Below are 17,770 nucleotides of genomic sequence, written 5' to 3'. Positions count from 1 at the left end.
TCTATTTGTGTCTGTTCGTGTTTGCAATACGATAAAGCTGTTTTCGTTTATTATTTTTATTTTTCTACCGTCCCATAATATAAATCTCACAAATGAAGTTAACATCTTAAAATATTTACTTCTGTACTCTCAGTTGTGGCTTTTGCAAAAGTTTCACTTTTTGGATGTGTTTTTCTATTTGTGTCTGTTTGTGTTTGCAATACCCTGAGATAAAGCTGTTTTCATATTTTTATTCATTACTCTACTGTAACATAATGTAAACTTCACAGATGAACATAGAACTTAGAAGTATAACAAATACTTCTGTACCCTCAGTCATTCATTTTGCTAGGATTTCACTGTTTGGATGTTTTTTCTATTTGTGTCTGTTAGTGTATGCGATACGATAAAGCTGTTTTCGTTTTTTTTTTCCATTTTTCTACTGTCCCATAATATAAATTTCACAAATAAAGTCAACATCTTAAAATATTTAGTTATGTACCCTCAGTGTTTGATTTTGCAATAATGTAACTGTTTGGATGTGTTTTTCTATTTGTGTCTGTTTTTGTGCGCACTCAGCTGAGATAAGGCTGTTTCATGTTTTTTTCATTTCTCAACTGTCCCAAAATATAAACCTCACAAATGAAGTTTACATCATAAAATATTTACTTCTTTAGCCTCACAGTTTGCGTTTGCAAAAGTTGCACTTTTTGTATGTGTTTTTCTATTTGTGTCTGTTCGTGTTTGCAATACCCTTATATAATGCTGTTTACAGATTTTGTTCATTACACTACTGTCCCATAATATAAACTTCACAGATGAACTAAGCATTTTATAACAAATACTTCTATACAATCAGTCATTCATTTTCCTACGATTTCACTGTTTGGATGTTTTTTTCTATTTGTGTCTGTTAGTGTTTTCAATACGATAAAGCTGTTTTCGTTTTGTTTGTTTTTTTTTCATTTTTCTACCGTCCCATAATATAAATCTCACAACTGAAGTCAACATCAAAAATATTTACTTCTTTTCTCTATTTGTGTCTGTTCGTGTTTGCAATACGATAAAGCTGTTTTCGTTGTTTGTTTTTTTTTCATTTTTCTACCGTCCCATAATATAAATCTCACAAATGAAGTTAACATCAAAAATATTTACTTCTTTTCTCTATTTGTGTCTGTTCGTGTTTGCAATACGATAAAGCTGTTTTCGTTTATTATTTTCATTTTTCTACCGTCCCATAATATAAATCTCACAAATGAAGTTAACATCTTAAAATATTTACTTCTGTACTCTCAGTTGTGGCTTTTGCAAAAGTTTCACTTTTTGGATGTGTTTTTCTATTTGTGTCTGTTTGTGTTTGCAATACCCTGAGATAAAGCTGTTTACAGATTTTATTCATTTTTGTACTGGCCCATAGTATAAACCTCACAAATTAACTTAACATCTTATAAGATATACTTCTTTACCCTCAGTCATTAACTTTGCAAGGTTTTTTACTTTTCGGACGTTTTTTTCTATTTGTGTCTGTTAGTGTTTTCAATACGATAAAGCTGTTTTCGTTTTGTTTGTTTTTTTTCCCCATTTTTGTACTGTCCCATAATACAAACTTCACAAATGAAGATTACATCTTAAAATATTTAGTTCTGTATCCTCAGTGTTTGAGTTTGCAAAAGTTTCACTTTTTGGATGTGTTTTTCTATTTGTGTCTGTTCGTGTTTGCAGTACCCTAAGATGAAGCTGTTTTGTGATTTTATTCATTTTTCTACTGTCCCATAGTATAAACCTCACAAATAAACTTTACATCTTATAAGATATACTTCTGTTCCCTCAGTCATTAATTTTGCTAGGATTTCAATTTTTGGATGTTTTTTTCTATTTGTGTCTGTTAGTGTTTTCAATACGATAAAGCTGTTTTCGTTGTTTGTTTTTTTTCATTTTTCTACCGTCCCATAATATAAATCTCACAAATGAAGTTAACATCAAAAATATTTACTTCTGTACTCTCAGTTGTGGCTTTTGCAAAAGTTTCACTTTTTGGATGTGTTTTTCTATTTGTGTCTGTTCGTGTTTGCAATACCCTGAGATAAAGCTGTTTTCAGATTTTTATTCATTACTCTACTGTAACATAATGTAAACTTCACAGATGAACATAGAACTTAGAAGTATAACAAATACTTCTGTACCCTCAGTCATTAACTTTGCAAGGTTTTCACTTTTTGGACGTTTTTTTCTATTTGTGTCTGTTAGTGTTTTCAATACGATAAAGCTGTTTTCGTTTTTTTTTTCCATTTTTCTACTGTCCCATAATATAAATATCACAAATGAAGTCAACATCTTAAAATATTTAGTTCTGTATCCTCAGTGTTTGCTTTTGCAAAGTTTCACTTTTTGAATGTGATTTTCTATTTGTTTCTGTTCGTGTTTGCAATAGCCTGAGATAAAGCTGTTTTCAGATTTTAATAATTTTTCTACTGTCCCATAGTATAAACCTCACAAATGAACTTTACATCTCATTAGATATATTTCTGTTCCCTCAGTCATTAATTTTGCATGGGATTTTAATGTTTGGATGTTTTTTTCTATTTGTGTCTGTTCGTGTTTGCAATACCCTGAGATAAAGCTGTATTGAGATTTTATTTATTTTTCTACTGTCCCATAATACAAACCTCACAAATGAACTTAACATCTTAAAATATTTAGTTATGTACCCTCAGTGTTTGATTTTGCAATAATGTAACTGTTTGGATGTGTTTTTCTATTTATGTCTGTTTTTGTGCGCACTCAGCTGAGATAAGGCTGTTTCATGTTTTTTTCATTTCTCAACTGTCCCAAAATATAAACCTCACAAATGAAGTTTACATCATAAAATATTTACTTCTGTAGCCTCACAGTTTGCTTTTGCAAAAGTTTCACTTTTTGTATGTGTTTTTCCATTTGTGTCTGTTCGTGTTTGCAATACCCTGATATAAAGCTGTTTTCAGATTTTATTCATTACACTACTGTCCCATAATATAAACTTCACAGATGAACTAAGCATTTCATAACAAATACTTCTATACAATCAGTCATTCATTTTCCTACGATTTCACTGTTTGGATGTTTTTTTCTATTTGAGTCTGTTCGTGTTTGCAATACGATAAAGCTGTTTTCGTTTATTATTTTCATTTTTCTACTGTCCCATAATATAAATTTCACAAATGAAGTTAACATCAAAAATATTTACTTCTTTTCTCTATTTGTGTCTGTTAGTGTATGCGATACGATAAAGCTGTTTTCGTGTTTTTTTCATATTTCTACTGTCCCAAAATATAAACCTCACAAATGAAGTTTACATCATAAAATATTTACTTCTGTAGCCTCACAGTTTGCTTTTGCAAAAGTTTCACTTTTTGTATGTGTTTTTCTATTTGTGTCTGTTCGTGTTTGCAATACCCTGATATAAAGCTGTTTTCAGATTGTATTCATTACACTACTGTCCCATAATATAAACTTCACAGATGAACTAAGCATTTTATAACAAATACTTCTATACAATCAGTCATTCATTTTCCTACGATTTCACTGTTTGGATGTTTTTTTCTATTTGAGTCTGTTCGTGTTTGCAATACGATAAAGCTGTTTTCGTTTATTATTTTCATTTTTCTACTGTCCCATAATATAAATTTCACAAATGAAGTTAACTTCAAAAATATTTACTTCTTTTCTCTATTTGTGTCTGTTAGTGTATGCGATACGATAAAGCTGTTTTCGTGTTTTTTTCATATTTCTACTGTCCCAAAATATAAATCTCACAAAATGAAGTTAACATCTTAAAATATTTACTTCTGTATCCTTAGTGTTTGATTGTGCAAAAGTTTTACTTTTTGGATGTGTTTTTCTATTTGTGTCTGTTTGTGTTTGCAATACCCTGAGATAAAGCTGTTTACAGATTTTATTCATTTTTGTACTGGCCCATAGTATAAACCTCACAAATGAACTTAATATCTTATAAGTTATACTTCTTTACCCTCAGTCATTAACTTTGCAAGGTTTTTTACTTTTCGGACGTTTTTTCTATTTGTGTCTGTTAGTGTTTTCAATACGATAAAGCTGTTTTCGTTTTGTTTGTTTTTTTTTCCCATTTTTGTACTGTCCCATAATACAAACTTCACAAATGAAGATTACATCTTAAAATATTTAGTTCTGTATCCTCAGTGTTTGAGTTTGCAAAAGTTTCACTTTTTGGATGTGTTTTTCTATTTGTGTCTGTTCGTGTTTGCAATACCCTAAGATGAAGCTGTTTTGTGATTTTATTCATTTTTCTACTGTCCCATAGTATAAACCTCACAAATAAACTTTACATCTTATGAGATATACTTCTGTTCCCTCAGTCATTAATTTTGCTAGGATTTCAATGTTTGGATGTTTTTTTCTATTTGTGTCTGTTAGTGTTTTCAATACGATAAAGCTGTTTTCGTTGTTTGTTTTTTTTCATTTTTCTACCGTCCCATAATATAAATCTCACAAATGAAGTTAACATCAAAAATATTTACTTCTTTTCTCTATTTGTGTCTGTTCGTGTTTGCAATACGATAAAGCTGTTTTCGTTTATTATTTTCATTTTTCTACCGTCCCATAATATAAATCTCACAAATGAAGTTAACATCTTAAAATATTTACTTCTGTACTCTCAGTTGTGGCTTTTGCAAAAGTTTCACTTTTTGGATGTGTTTTTCTATTTGTGTCTGTTCGTGTTTGCAATACCCTAAGATGAAGCTGTTTTGTGATTTTATTCATTTTTCTACTGTCCCATAGTATAAACCTCACAAATAAACTTTACATCTTATGAGATATACTTCTGTTCCCTCAGTCATTAATTTTGCTAGGATTTCAATGTTTGGATGTTTTTTTTTTAATTTGTGTCTGTTAGTGTTTTCAATACGATAAAGCTGTTTTCGTTGTTTTTTTTTCATTTTTCTACCGTCCCATAATATAAATCTCACAAATGAAGTTAACATCAAAAATATTTACTTCTTTTTTCTAATTGTGTCTGTTCATGTTTGCAATACGATAAAGCTGTTTTCGTTTATTATTTCCATTTTTCTACTGTCCCATAATACAAACCTCACAAATGAAGTTTACATCTTAAAATATTTAGTTCTGTATCCTCAGTGTTTGATTGTGCAAAAGTTTCATGTTTGGATGGGTATTTCTATTTATGTCTGTTCGTGTTTGCAATACCCTGAGATAAAGCTGTTTTCAGATTTTGTTCATATTTCTACTGGCACATAATACAAACCTCACAAATGAAGTTTACATCTTAAAATATTTAGTTCTGTATCCTCAGTGTTTGATTTTGCAAAGTTTCACTTTTTTAATGTGTTTTTCTATTTGTGACTGTTCTTGTTTGCAATACCCTGAGATAAAGCTGTTTTCAGATTTTGTTCATATTTCTACTGGCACATAATACAAACCTCACAAATGAAGTTTACATCTTAAAATATTTAGTTCTGTATCCTCAGTGTTTGCTTTTGCAAAGTTTCACTTTTTTAATGTGTTTTTCTATTTGTGACTGTTCTTGTTTGCAATAGCCTGAGATAAAGCTGTTTTCAGATTTTAATAATTTTTCTACTGTCCATAGTATAAACCTCACAAATAAACTTTACATCTCATAAGATATACTTCTGTTCCCTCAGTCATTAATTTTGCATGGGATTTCAATGTTTGCATGTTTTTTTCTATTTGTGTCTGTTCGTGTTTGCAATACGATAAAGCTGTTTTCGTTTATTATTTTCATTTTTCTACTGTCCCATAATATAAATATCACAAAAAAAGTTAACATCTTAAAATATTTACTTCTGTACCCTCACGGTGTTTGATTTTGCAAAAGTTTCACTTTTTGGATGTGTTTTTCTATTTGTGTCTGTGCGTGTTTGCAATACCCTGAGATAAAGCTGTTTTGAGATTTTATTCATTTTTCTACTGTCCCATAATACAAACCTCACAAATGAAGTTAACATCTTAAAATATTTAGTTATGTACCCTCAGTGTTTGATTTTGCAATAATGTAACTGTTTGGATGTGTTTTTCTATTTGTGTCTGTTTTTGTGCGCACTCAGCTGAGATAAGGCTGTTTCATGTTTTTTTCATTTCTCTACTGTCCCATAATATGAACTTCACAGATGAACTTAGCATCTCATAACAAATACTTTTTACCCTCAGTAATTAATTTTGCAAGGTTTTCACTTTTTTGGACGTTTTTTTCTATTTGTGTCTGTTAGTGTTTGCAGTACGATAAAGCTGTTTTCGTTTTTATTTTTTCATTTTTTCTACTAATATAAATCTCACAAAATGAAGTTAACATCTTAAAATATTTAGTTCTGTATCCTCAGTGTTTGATTGTGCAAAAGTTTCACTTTTTGGATGTGTTTTTCTATTTGTGTCTGTTCGTGTTTGCAATACTCTGAGATAAAGCTGTTTTCAGATTTTATTCATTACTATACTGTCCCAATATAAACTTCACAAATAAACTTAACTTCTTATAAGATATACTTCTGTTCCCTCAGTCATTAATTTTGCAAGGGATTTCAATGTTTGGACGTTTTTTTCTATTTGTGTCTGTTCCTGTTTGCAATACGATTAAGCTGTTTTCGTTTTTTTTTCATTTTTCTACTGTCCCATTATACAAACCTCACAAATTAAGTTAACATCTTAAAATATTTATTAATGTACCGTCAGTGTTTGCTTTTGCAAAAGTTTAACTGTTTGGATTTTTTTTTCTTTTGGTGTCTTTTCGTGTGTGCAATACGCTGAGATAAGGCTGTTTCCTGATTTGTTTCATTTGTTTTATCCCTTAATGTAAACCTCACTAATTAAGTTAACATCTTAAAATATTTATTCCTGTACTCTCAGTGTTTGATTTTTCAAGGATTGCACTGTTTGGATGTGTTTTTCTATTCATGTCTGTTTATGTGCGCATTCAGCTGAGATAAAGCTGTTTTCGGATTTGTTTTTTATTTTTCTACTGTCCCATAATACAAACCTCACAAATGAAGTTTACATCTTAAAATATTTAGTTCTGTATCCTCAGCGTTTGATTTTGCAAGGATTTCACAGTTTGGATGTGTTTTTATAATGGTTTCTTTTTCTGTGCGGATCATGCTGAGATAAGGATAGCTAGGGAAACTTGTCGTTGACACAGAGATTCCACCAGAAGGAAAATGACGAGATGTGAGCTCCGTCTTGTCTTGGGAGGATTCAAAAATGACAGAGTTTAGTATATCGTCAAAAAGTCACAAAAATGTAATGGTTTAAGAGTGTCCGAAATGTGCCATGTCGTCACAAATTTGATAAAAAAAAAAGTCATACGTTAGTTTTTCTTCCAAAATTTGACAAAAAAGTCATAACTTAGTATGTTGTCCAAAATGTCACAAAAATGTCATAGTCATACTTTAGAATGTCATCCAAAATGTGACAAAAATGTGATGGTTCAGTGTAACGTCTAAAATTTGACAACAAAGTTACACCTTAGTTTGTCGTCCAAAAAGTCACAAAAATGTCATATTTAGGTATTGTCGTCCAAAAAGTCACAGAAATGTCATAGTTTAGTATGTCGTATAAAATGTGACCAAAATGTCATAGCTTAGTATGTCGTAGATAATACAACAATTAAATTACATGTTATTGAGCAGACGCTTCTATCCAAAGCGACTTACAATAGAATTGAGTACAATCAAGGAGGAGTGGAATCGAACTTGCGATGATTGCGTCCATGATGTTTTTCGTACATAGGGTCACTCCACCAAAAAAAATGTCATTGTTTAGTATGTCGTCCAAAATTTGTTAAAAAAGTGATAGTTCAGTATGTTCTCCAAAATGCAACAAAAAAATCATAGTTTAGTATGTCGTCCCAAATTTGACAAAAATGTGATAGTTAAGTATGTCGTCCAAATGTGAAAAAAAGTCATAGTTAGTATGTCGTCCAAAATGTGACAAAATTTCATAGTTTAGTATTTCGTCCAAAATGTGACTAAAAAGTTGTAGGTTAGGATGTCGTCCAAAATGTTACTAAAAAGTCATAGGTTAGTATGTCGTCCAAAATGTTAATAAAAAGTCATAGGTTAGTATTTCGTCCAAAATGTGAAAAATATGTCATAGTTTAGTATGTTGTCCAAAATAATCAAAGAAATAGTTTAGTATGTCGTCCAAAATGTGACAAAAAAGTCATAGATTAGTATATCGTCCAAAATGTGGTTAAAATGAAAAAGGTTAGTATGTCGTCCAAAATGTGACAAAAATGTCATAGTTTAGTATGTCGTACAAAATGTGACAAAAATGTCATAGTTTAGTATGTTGTCCAAAATTTGACAAAAATGTCATAGGTTAGTATATTGTCCAAAATGCGACATAAAAGTCATAGTGTATTATGTCTTCCAAAATGTGAATAAAAGTCAGAGTTTAGTATGTCATCCAAAATGTGACTAAAAAGTCATAGGTTAGTATGTCGTCCAAAATGTGACAAAAAAGTCATAGTTTAGTATGTCGTCCAAAATGTGGCAAAAATGTCATAGGCTAGTATGTTGTCCAAATTTTGATAAATATGTCATAGGTTAGTAAGTTGTCCAAAATGTGACAAAAAAGTCATGAATTAGTATGTCGTCCAAAATTTGATAAAAAAAGGCATACTTTATTATGTCGTCCAAAATTTGACAAATATGTCATAGGTTAGTATTTTGTCCAAAATGCGACATAAAAATCACAGTTTAGTATGTCGTCCAAAATGTTACTAAAAAGTCATAGGTTAGTATTTCGTCCAAAACGTGACTAAAAAGTCATAGGTTAGTATGTCGTACAAAATGTGACAAAAATGTCATAGTTTAGTATGTTGTCCAAAATTTGACAAAAATGTCATAGGTTATTATATTGACCAAAATGCAGCAAAAAAGTCATAGTTTGGTATGTCGTCCAAAATGTGACTAAAAAGTCAGAGTTTTGTATGTTGTCCAAAATGCGACAAAAACGTCATAGTTTAGTATGTTGTCCAACATTTGACAAAAATGTCATGGTTTAGTATGTCATCCAAAATGTGACAAAAAGTTCATAGTTTAGTATGTCGTCCAAAATTTGATAAAAATATCATAGTTGCGTATGTCGTCCAAAATGTGACAAAAATGTCATAGTTTAGTATGTCGTCCAAAATTTGACAAAAATGTCATAGGTTAGTATATTGTCCAAAATGCGACAAAAAAGTCACAGTTTATTATGTCGTCCAAAATGTGACAAAAATGTCATAGTTTAGTATGTCGTCCAAAATGCGACAAAAAAGTCATAGTTAGTTATGTCGTCCAAAATGTGACTAAAAAGTCAGTTTAGTATGTCGTCCAAAAAGTCACAAAAATGTCATAGATCAGTATATTGTCCAAAATATGACAAAAAGTCTTATTTTAGATTGTAGTCCAAAATGTGAGAAGAATGTCATAGTTTAGTATGTCGTCCAAAATGTGGCAAAAAAGTCATAGTTTAGTATGTCATCCAAAATGTGACTAAAAAGTCATAGGTTAGTATGTCAGTCTAAAATGTGACAAAAAAGCTCGGCTTAGTATGTCGCCCAAAAATGTGGCAAAAATGTCATAGGCTAGTATGTTGTCCAAATTTTGATAAATATGTCATAGGTTAGTAAGTTGTCCAAAATGTGACAAAAAAGTCATGAATTAGTATGTCGTCCAAAATTTGATAAAAAAAGGCATACTTTATTATGTCGTCCAAAATGTTACTAAAAAGTCATAGGTTAGTATTTCGTCCAAAACGTGACTAAAAAGTCATAGGTTAGTATGTCGTACAAAATGTGACAAAAATGTCATAGTTTAGTATGTTGTCCAAAATTTGACAAAAATGTCATAGGTTATTATATTGACCAAAATGCAGCAAAAAAGTCATAGTTTGGTATGTCGTCCAAAATGTGACTAAAAAGTCAGAGTTTTGTATGTTGTCCAAAATGCGACAAAAACGTCATAGTTTAGTATGTTGTCCAACATTTGACAAAAATGTCATGGTTTAGTATGTCATCCAAAATGTGACAAAAAGTTCATAGTTTAGTATGTCGTCCAAAATTTGATAAAAATATCATAGTTGCGTATGTCGTCCAAAATGTGACAAAAATGCTCATAGTTTAGTATGTTGCCCAAAAATCGACAAAAATGTCATAGGTTAGTATATTGTCCAAAATGCGCACAAAAGTCAGCTGCAGTTTATTATAAATGTTCAAAATGTGACAAAATGTCAGTAGTTTAGCATGTCGCCCAAAAAATGCACAAAAGCTGTTTGCCGCCCAAAAATGTGACTAAAAAGTCAGTTTAGTATGTCGTCCAAAAAGTCACAAAAATGTCATAGATCAGTATATTGTCCAAAATATGACAAGAAAGTCTTATTTTAGATTGTAGTCCAAAATGTGAGAAGAATGTCATAGTTTAGTATGTCGTCCAAAATGTGGCAAAAAAGTCATAGTTTAGTATGTCGTCCAAAATTTGACAAATACGTCATAAAAGTCATAGTGTATTATGTCGTCCAAAATGTGAATAAAAGTCAGAGTTTAGTATGTCATCCAAATTGTGACTAAAAAGTCATAGGTTAGTATGTCGTCCAAAATGTGACAAAAAAGTCATAGTTTAGTATGTCGTCCAAAATTTGACAAATATGTCATAGGTTAGTCAGTCAGTCAATCATCATCTAACCGCTTTATCCTCCACCTGAGGGGGGTGCTGTGCCAATCTTAGCTACATCGGGCGATAGGCGTGGTACACCCTGGACAGTTCGCCAGTCCATCGCAGGGCCACACACAACTAGAGAAAAACAACCATTCACTCTCACACTCACTCCTACGGTCAATTTAGAGTGTCCAATTCACCTAATCCCCACATTGCATGTTTTTGGACTGTGGGAGGAAGCCGAGGAACCCGGAGAGAACCCACGCACACACGGGGAGAACATCCAAACTCCATGCAGAAAGGTCCTTGTTCCGACCGGGGCTCGAACCCAGGTCTTCGCGCTGCAAGACGAGAGTGCTAACCACTACCCCACCGTGTGGCCCTGATAGTTTAGTATGTCGTCCAAAATGTGACTAAAAAGTCAGAGCTTAGTATGTCGTCCAAAAAGTCACAAAAATGTCATAGTTCAGTATATTGTCCAAAATGTGACAAAAAGTCTTATTTTAGTTTGTAGTCAAAAATGTGACAAAAATGTCATAGGTTAGTATATCATCCAAAATTTGATTAAAAAAAGGCATACTTTATTATGTGGTCCAAAATGTGACAAATATGTCATAGGTTAGTATGACGTCCAAAAAGTCACAAAAATGTCATAGTTAGGTATGTCGTGTAAAAAGTCACAAAAATGTCATAGTTCAGTATGTTGTCCAAAATGTGACAAAAAAGTCATAATTTAGTATGTCGTCCAAAATTTGTTAAAAAAGTGTCTTACAAAATAAGACAAAAATGTTATAGGTTCGTATGTCGTCCAAAATAAGACAAAAATGTCATAGGTTCGTATGTCGTCAAAAATGTGACTAAAAAGTCATAGTTTAGTATTTCGTCCAAAATGTGACTTAAAAGTCATAGGTTCGTAAGTCGTCCAAAATTTGATAAATATGTCATAGGTTAGTAAGTTGTCCAAAATGCAACAAAAAAAGGCATACTTTATTATGTGGTCAAAAATGTGACAAATATGTCATAGGTTAGTATGTTGTCCAAAATTTGACAAAAATGTCATAGTTTAGTATGTTGTCCAAAATGAAACAAAAAAATCACAGTTTAGTATGTCGTCCAAAATGTTAAAGGTGACATCGAATGCTTGTATCTCACATATATGTTAGTTATGGAGGTCTACTTACATATATTAACTTGTTTTCATGATTAAAAACCTTCTAATCGCTGCAAACGAGCCGATCAAAATATCTCCTCACTGACGCTCTCGTCAGCCGCGCTGTTTCAGACCAAAACCACACCCCCAGAACGTGGACTGTGTTGTGATTGGCCAGCCAACGAGAGCTTTCCCACTGTCCTGTGATTGGCTAGGTACCTGGAAGTGACGTATTTAGCACGTCAGTTCTCAGATACGCAGCTCCCCCTCTGGCACGATGGATGCTCTGCTCGTCATTATCAAAACATTGTTAAATGGCTGTGTTACGACCCCGCGCCGTAATCCCTTACACATTTTACCCGGAGTCTGACCCAGAGACAGAAGATACTGTCGCAAGTGAAACACCTCCACAACAAAGACTGCTGCAGGACGCCTCAGAATGGTAATATGTTTTCTCTGTGTATATTTCCAATACAGTATGAGGGAGACACTGGTTGAGGCTTGATAACCCGCCCCTCCCCCCACCATTTTTTCTCAGTATAAGCTTCAGCAGTACCTGTACATGTCTTTTTGTTTTCTATTTAGAATTTATCACTTACTGTTTGGTGAAACGCTAATTTTAACATTTTGTGTAGATATATGGTGGGACTGTAATGAAAGTAGTTTTGTTCCCCTGTACGTAATATGAGTAACTGATGAGTAGAACTCTTGAATCTATGAAATGTGTTACTGTACTTTTCATACACAATACTGTATCTCTGGAAGGTGCACTTGTGGGAACTGCATGACGATGCCCACAGAAGGGGAGAACGTCTGCTGTAAAGAAACACTTAAGGTATTATTTTGCCCATAAACAATAACTAAATTAGTGTTGTAAAAAAATGGATTAGTAAATGTTAGTTTAGATTTTTTTTAAAGCAATGTAGTACAAATTTGACTATTTTCAATCCTGTAATTAGACCAGTGCACTACAATGTAGCTCCATTTTCTCTAATCCTGTTTGTAACTATGATTGTACTTACCTTTTTACAGTAATAATCCATCACTTTTGAGTGATCCAGCTATTTTCACCTAATTACTCTATGCCATTACTGTAACAGTATTGTTCGGCCCCTTTTTAGGTTATCCGAAGAATGAATGAGCTTCCGGACACACCAACATGCATGACCTACCATCCAGGTCTGGAGCCTAACTGTTTGAACCCATACACACTGCAGAACATGAACAACATCTACCGGGCAGACTATGGGCCTTTGCGGGGAAGAACAATACACAAGTATGTATGTAACATACAAATAAGAGGCATGTTTAAATCATAACACACATAAGTGATAAAAGAATTGTGTCTTTGAAATGTTTAATAAATACTTTTTACACAAAATGTGCTCAGTGCAAGAGCAGCATTTAATTTTTACATTTCTATCTACTTTTCAGTCGCTACCGGCATTTAGCTTTGTCAGCTGGTGCTGGGGATATTTGGGACGACGTGTACGAGTTGTCATCCCGTCGTGTGTTGTGTGCCGGATACGCCAGGAGTTTCCTGATCTGGCTGGACAATATGTTGGCTTCCGCCCACCCCTTGACTGAAGCGGGTCACGTGTGAGGCAATGACTTCCTCCTTTAAGGGCCTGTCATACTGGGCTGACAGGGTCTCTGGGATGGCGATCTTCCTCATGTCCTCTGCGAAAGACTCTGGGTCCTCCATCACCTCCTCGAACACCAGCCTCATCAATTCAGCCACATAGTCTTTAAAATGTAACAGAGAACCATGACATTACATTCAGACAGTAATTTCTTTACTGTGTCATTACATTTTCAGCTATTTCAATTTAAATGTGTTATTTGCTGTGTTAGGTGTTAATTTAAGTTAATAAGAAAGGGAAAAAAAGCCAAAAGAAATGTCAGTATTTGTCTGTTTTTGTATAACGCTTTATTCAATGTAAATAAAAATTTTTAGTGACTTACTGTACGTGGGGTCTGTTTTGACCGGCTTCGCGGTGGGTTCTCCCTTCTTGGCCTTCGGATACGACACTCTGTAGACAGCTTGGCCTAAAGCGGTTGTTGCCTGCTCACGGCTGGAATTTTCGTTGTGATGCATGGATGTAAGGTACAACCTATGTAAATATAAAGATTCCGATCAATGAGATCAATGAGACAGAACAATATGAATTCATTTCTTGAAAAAAAACTAGTGATTGATTTTTTTATGTTTACAATTGGTATTTATGATTTTGATGGTGGTCTGATTTTTTTCATTACCTGGTGAATCTGCACGCATGTCTCCTGCAACTTGAACTTTCCCCCCCGGTTTCAATGTGGAGAAAAGGACCTGCTGGTCACTCTTCCACTTGTGGACGATTGCAGGTTCCAGGTATTTCCTTGCATGTTTCCGGAAGGTGTCATAATGAGTAATCTGGAGCTGCAAGGCGTAGCTAACATAACAATAATACAAACAGTGTTTAGTAATTGTCTATTGGTTGAAAGTGTCATATGATTTTGACAAAAACATTAATAGTATTACCTTTTCCAGCTGGATGAAGGATGCACCAGTGAAATATGTAGCAGCAGATAACTGTACATTGCCAACTGGGGTGTTATTCATCATGGGCTGACTTTGCCACTTCCTGGAGTAGTTGCATTTTGGACACGTTTGATGAAATGCAACATACGTGCCCTTCTGTTGCTGCTGCACTTCGCATTTTCTCTTGCACACTGGACATGTGTCAAAAAGCTCCCTCAGGCAGGACTCAAATACAATGTATTTTTTATCCATGTGTACAGCACTTTCAGTCCTACAAATGTAACAAGACAAAAAGCATTTAGCCTCACTTCTTTGATCTGAAGTGACAAGCCTAGTGAACTTGTACAGTACTTACGACATTGTTGAATCGTGTGTTGTTAGGGATCCGCCAGGAGTAAAGGTTGAGTCATTTGGGTCGACTTGTGACTCTGGTGAGGTGAATCCCTCTTCCTCCTCTGACTCAACACGTGCTCTTTTTTGTGGTCCAAACCCTGGCCCCTTTATAGGTGTGGATGAAAACATGTTCTCAGGCAGTGTGGTTTGTGTGCCAGCAGTCTCATGTGACAACACTGGTGTCTGGGTCCCTATGGAGTAGATACAATGTGTGAACATTTCATGCTCTTTACTAATTTGGTTCTTATGAAATGTTCAACTTACTTACTACTTACTTCTACTTACTTTGGCTGTGCATGTGTGTTTTCAAGGTCCCAATTGACAGTTGAGTGGCACATGTTCTCACACTTGGAGCTTCTGTTTGTGTGCCCGTGTGGATAAAACGATCCTGGTATGGAAAATAGTAAAGGTTAAAACAATAATACAGATCATGCTAAAAAGACTAGATTCTACTTCATTACCTTTCCTGAATCTGCCCCAATTCGACTATAACTTTTTCCCTACTTTAACATAAACACACGTTTCCTACACCGCATGAATAACGTTGTGTTTACAAGTGAGAGAGACACATGCACGCAATTGAAACGAGCGAACACGGTCCCAAACTTCTACAGCGATTAGCCTGCTTAGCTCTTTGCTCCCCGGATAGTCACCCACAATATAGCCTTATTTACCGGCATGGAGAGACACATACACGCAACTGGAACGAGCGAACACGGTCCCAAACTTCTACAGCGATTAGCCTGCTTAGCTCTTCGCTCCCCGGATAGTCACCCACAATACAGCCGTGTTTACCGGCATGGAGAGACACATGCACGCAATTGAAACGAGCGAACACGGTCCCAAACTTCTACAGCGTTTAGCCTGCTTAGCTCTGTGCTCCCCGGATAGTCACCCAAAATACAGCCGTGTTTATCGGTGTAGGGTTCCCGAAAAACTCATATAGTGATTAGCCTCCATACCTACGTGCTCCCCGGATAGTCACCCACAATACAGCCGTGTTTACCGGCATAGGAGAGACACATACACGCAATTGAAACACGAGCGAACGCGTGTAGCTTAGCAAGTAGCCGGCTATCGCTAATGCTAAACGGCAGAACGAGCACACAAAGACAGTATTACTGTTTGAAATACTTACTTGTGCTGCAGGTAATCCAGCATGTATTGTAGGCACTGCTCCTTCTTTGCGGCGAAGTGTGGTGCTGTGCCCTGCTTTGTATTGCGCGAAGTTTGTGTAACAATCCTCTGTGAAGTGGTTGCCACATACATGGAGAATTTTGGGAAATGTAGCAGGGGCATTCCCATCAAAAATGAACAATATCCACTGAGCTTTTGTTTGCTCGTTGGTGGGGAGCTTGTGGAGCGTCTTTCCTTGTTTACTACAACACAGAACAGAGCAAACTGATCTTTTTTTCGAAGACATGTTCTCAACCGATATGCTCAGCAGCTACAACGAGAGTAGTTCTTCTTCTGCGGTTGAATTTACGCAACCGGATGTGCCCGGAGTAGTGCCTGCACCAGGAGGAGCTACGGTGGTGAGAGGAGTGGTGAGGATTTCTGATGACATCATCAGCTTCGGGAAGTGCAGATCCGCTTGGCAGAGCCCAGAGCAACAATGCAACACTATTTTCTCAGCAGTGGCTGAACTGTTTGTTCTGAAACTTTAGGGTTTCATAAACGAGGTAATGACGCAGATACACACACAAACGCAGCGTTAATTGGAGCTTCCGGTCTATGTGGCCTTTAATAAAAAGTCATAGGTTAGTATGTCGTCCAAAATGTTAATAAAAAGTCATAGGTTAGTATTTCGTCCAAAATGTGACAAATATGTCATAGTTTAGTATGTTGTCCAAAATACGACAAAGAAATCATAGTTTAGTATGTCGTCCAAAATGTGACAAAAAAGTCATAGATTAGTATATCGTCCAAAATGTGGTTAAAATGAAAAAGTTAGTATGTCGTCCAAAATGTGACAAAAATGTCATAGTTTAGTATGTCGTACAAAATATGACAAAAATGTCATAGTTTAGTATGTCGTCCCAAATTTGACAAAAATGTGATAGTTTAGTATGTCGTCCAAAAGTGAAAAAAAAGTCATAGTTTATGTCCAAAATGTGACAAAAATGTCATAGTTTATTTTGTCGTCCAAAATGTGACTAAAAAGTCATAGATTAGTATATTGTCCAAAATGTGGCAAAAATGTCATAGGTTAGTATGTTGTCCAAAATGTGACAAAAATGTCACAGTTTAGTTTGTCGTCCAAAATTTGACAAAAAAGTCATAGTTTAGTATGTCGTCCAAAATTTGACAAATATGTCATAGGTTAGTATGTTGTCCAAAATGCACAAAAAGTCATAGTTTAGTATGTCGTCCAAAATGTGACTAAAAGGTCATAGGTTAGTATTTCATCCAAAATGTGGCAAAAATGTCATAGGCTAGTATGTCGTGCAAATTTTGATAAAATGTCATAGGTTAGTATGTTGTCCAAAATGTGACAAAAAAGTCATAATTTAGTATGTTGTCCAAAATTTGATAAAAAAGTGATAGTTTAGTATGTCGTCCAAAATGTGACTAAAAAGTCAGAGTTTTGTATGTCGTCCAAAATTTGATAAAAAAGGCATACTTTATTATGTCTTCCAAAACTTGACAAATATGTCATAGGTTAGTTTATTGTACAAAATGCGACAAAAAAGTCATAGTTTAGTATGTCGTCCAAAATGTTACTAAAAAGTCATAGGTTAGTAAGTGGTCCAAAATGTGGCAAAAATTTCATAGTTTAGTATGTTGTCCAAAATATGGCAAAAATGTCAAAGTTTAGTATGTTGTCCAAAATGCAACAAAAAAATCACAGTTTAGTATGTCATCCAAAATTTGATGAAAAAGTGATAGTTTAGTATGTCGTTCAAAATGTGACAACATTTCATAGATTAGTATGTCCTCCAAAATTTGAGAAAAAAAAGGCATACTTTATTATGTGGTCAAAATGTGAGAAATATGTCATTAGGTTAGTATGTCGTCCAAAATTTGACAAAAATGTGATAGTTT

General features: G+C 34.2%; 2 protein-coding genes across 4 annotated transcripts; one reads left to right on the top strand and one right to left on the bottom strand.

Annotated features, from left to right (window-relative positions):
- The first annotated feature begins 11,992 nt into the window (after window positions 1-11,992).
- On the top strand, window positions 11,993-13,919 carry LOC122764931 (P2X purinoceptor 7-like). 2 transcript variants are annotated; one of them, XM_044018940.1, is made up of 4 exons: window positions 11,993-12,253; window positions 12,577-12,646; window positions 12,933-13,087; window positions 13,246-13,919. In XM_044018940.1, the coding sequence occupies exons 1-4, from the start codon at window positions 12,126-12,128 to the stop codon at window positions 13,412-13,414; spliced, it is 522 nt and encodes a 173-aa protein (XP_043874875.1). In that variant the 5' UTR covers window positions 11,993-12,125; the 3' UTR covers window positions 13,415-13,919. The 2 variants fall into 2 exon arrangements, with proteins under 2 accessions (XP_043874875.1, XP_043874876.1); XM_044018941.1 differs by having other exon boundaries at window positions 12,933-13,091.
- Window positions 13,920-14,248: 329 nt separating this feature from the next.
- Window positions 14,249-16,213, bottom strand: LOC122764930. Of its 2 annotated transcripts, none has more exons than XM_044018939.1 (4): window positions 15,864-16,213; window positions 15,011-15,113; window positions 14,688-14,916; window positions 14,249-14,603 (listed from the first exon to the last, which is right to left on the bottom strand). In XM_044018939.1, exons 1-4 carry the CDS (start codon window positions 16,146-16,148, stop codon window positions 14,282-14,284), a joined length of 939 nt encoding a protein of 312 aa, XP_043874874.1. In that variant the 5' UTR covers window positions 16,149-16,213; the 3' UTR covers window positions 14,249-14,281. The 2 variants fall into 2 exon arrangements, 1 of the variants encoding a protein (XP_043874874.1); XR_006359907.1 differs by having other exon boundaries at window positions 14,255-14,603; window positions 15,001-15,113; window positions 15,864-15,927.
- Window positions 16,214-17,770: the final 1,557 nt, after the last annotated feature.

This window comes from Solea senegalensis, unplaced genomic scaffold, assembly GCF_019176455.1.
Source record: "Solea senegalensis isolate Sse05_10M unplaced genomic scaffold, IFAPA_SoseM_1 scf7180000017770, whole genome shotgun sequence".
Taxonomy (NCBI): domain Eukaryota; kingdom Metazoa; phylum Chordata; class Actinopteri; order Pleuronectiformes; family Soleidae; genus Solea; species Solea senegalensis.
Note: the sequence above shows the minus strand (reverse complement) of the source record. Positions and strands in the feature narration are given on the sequence as shown.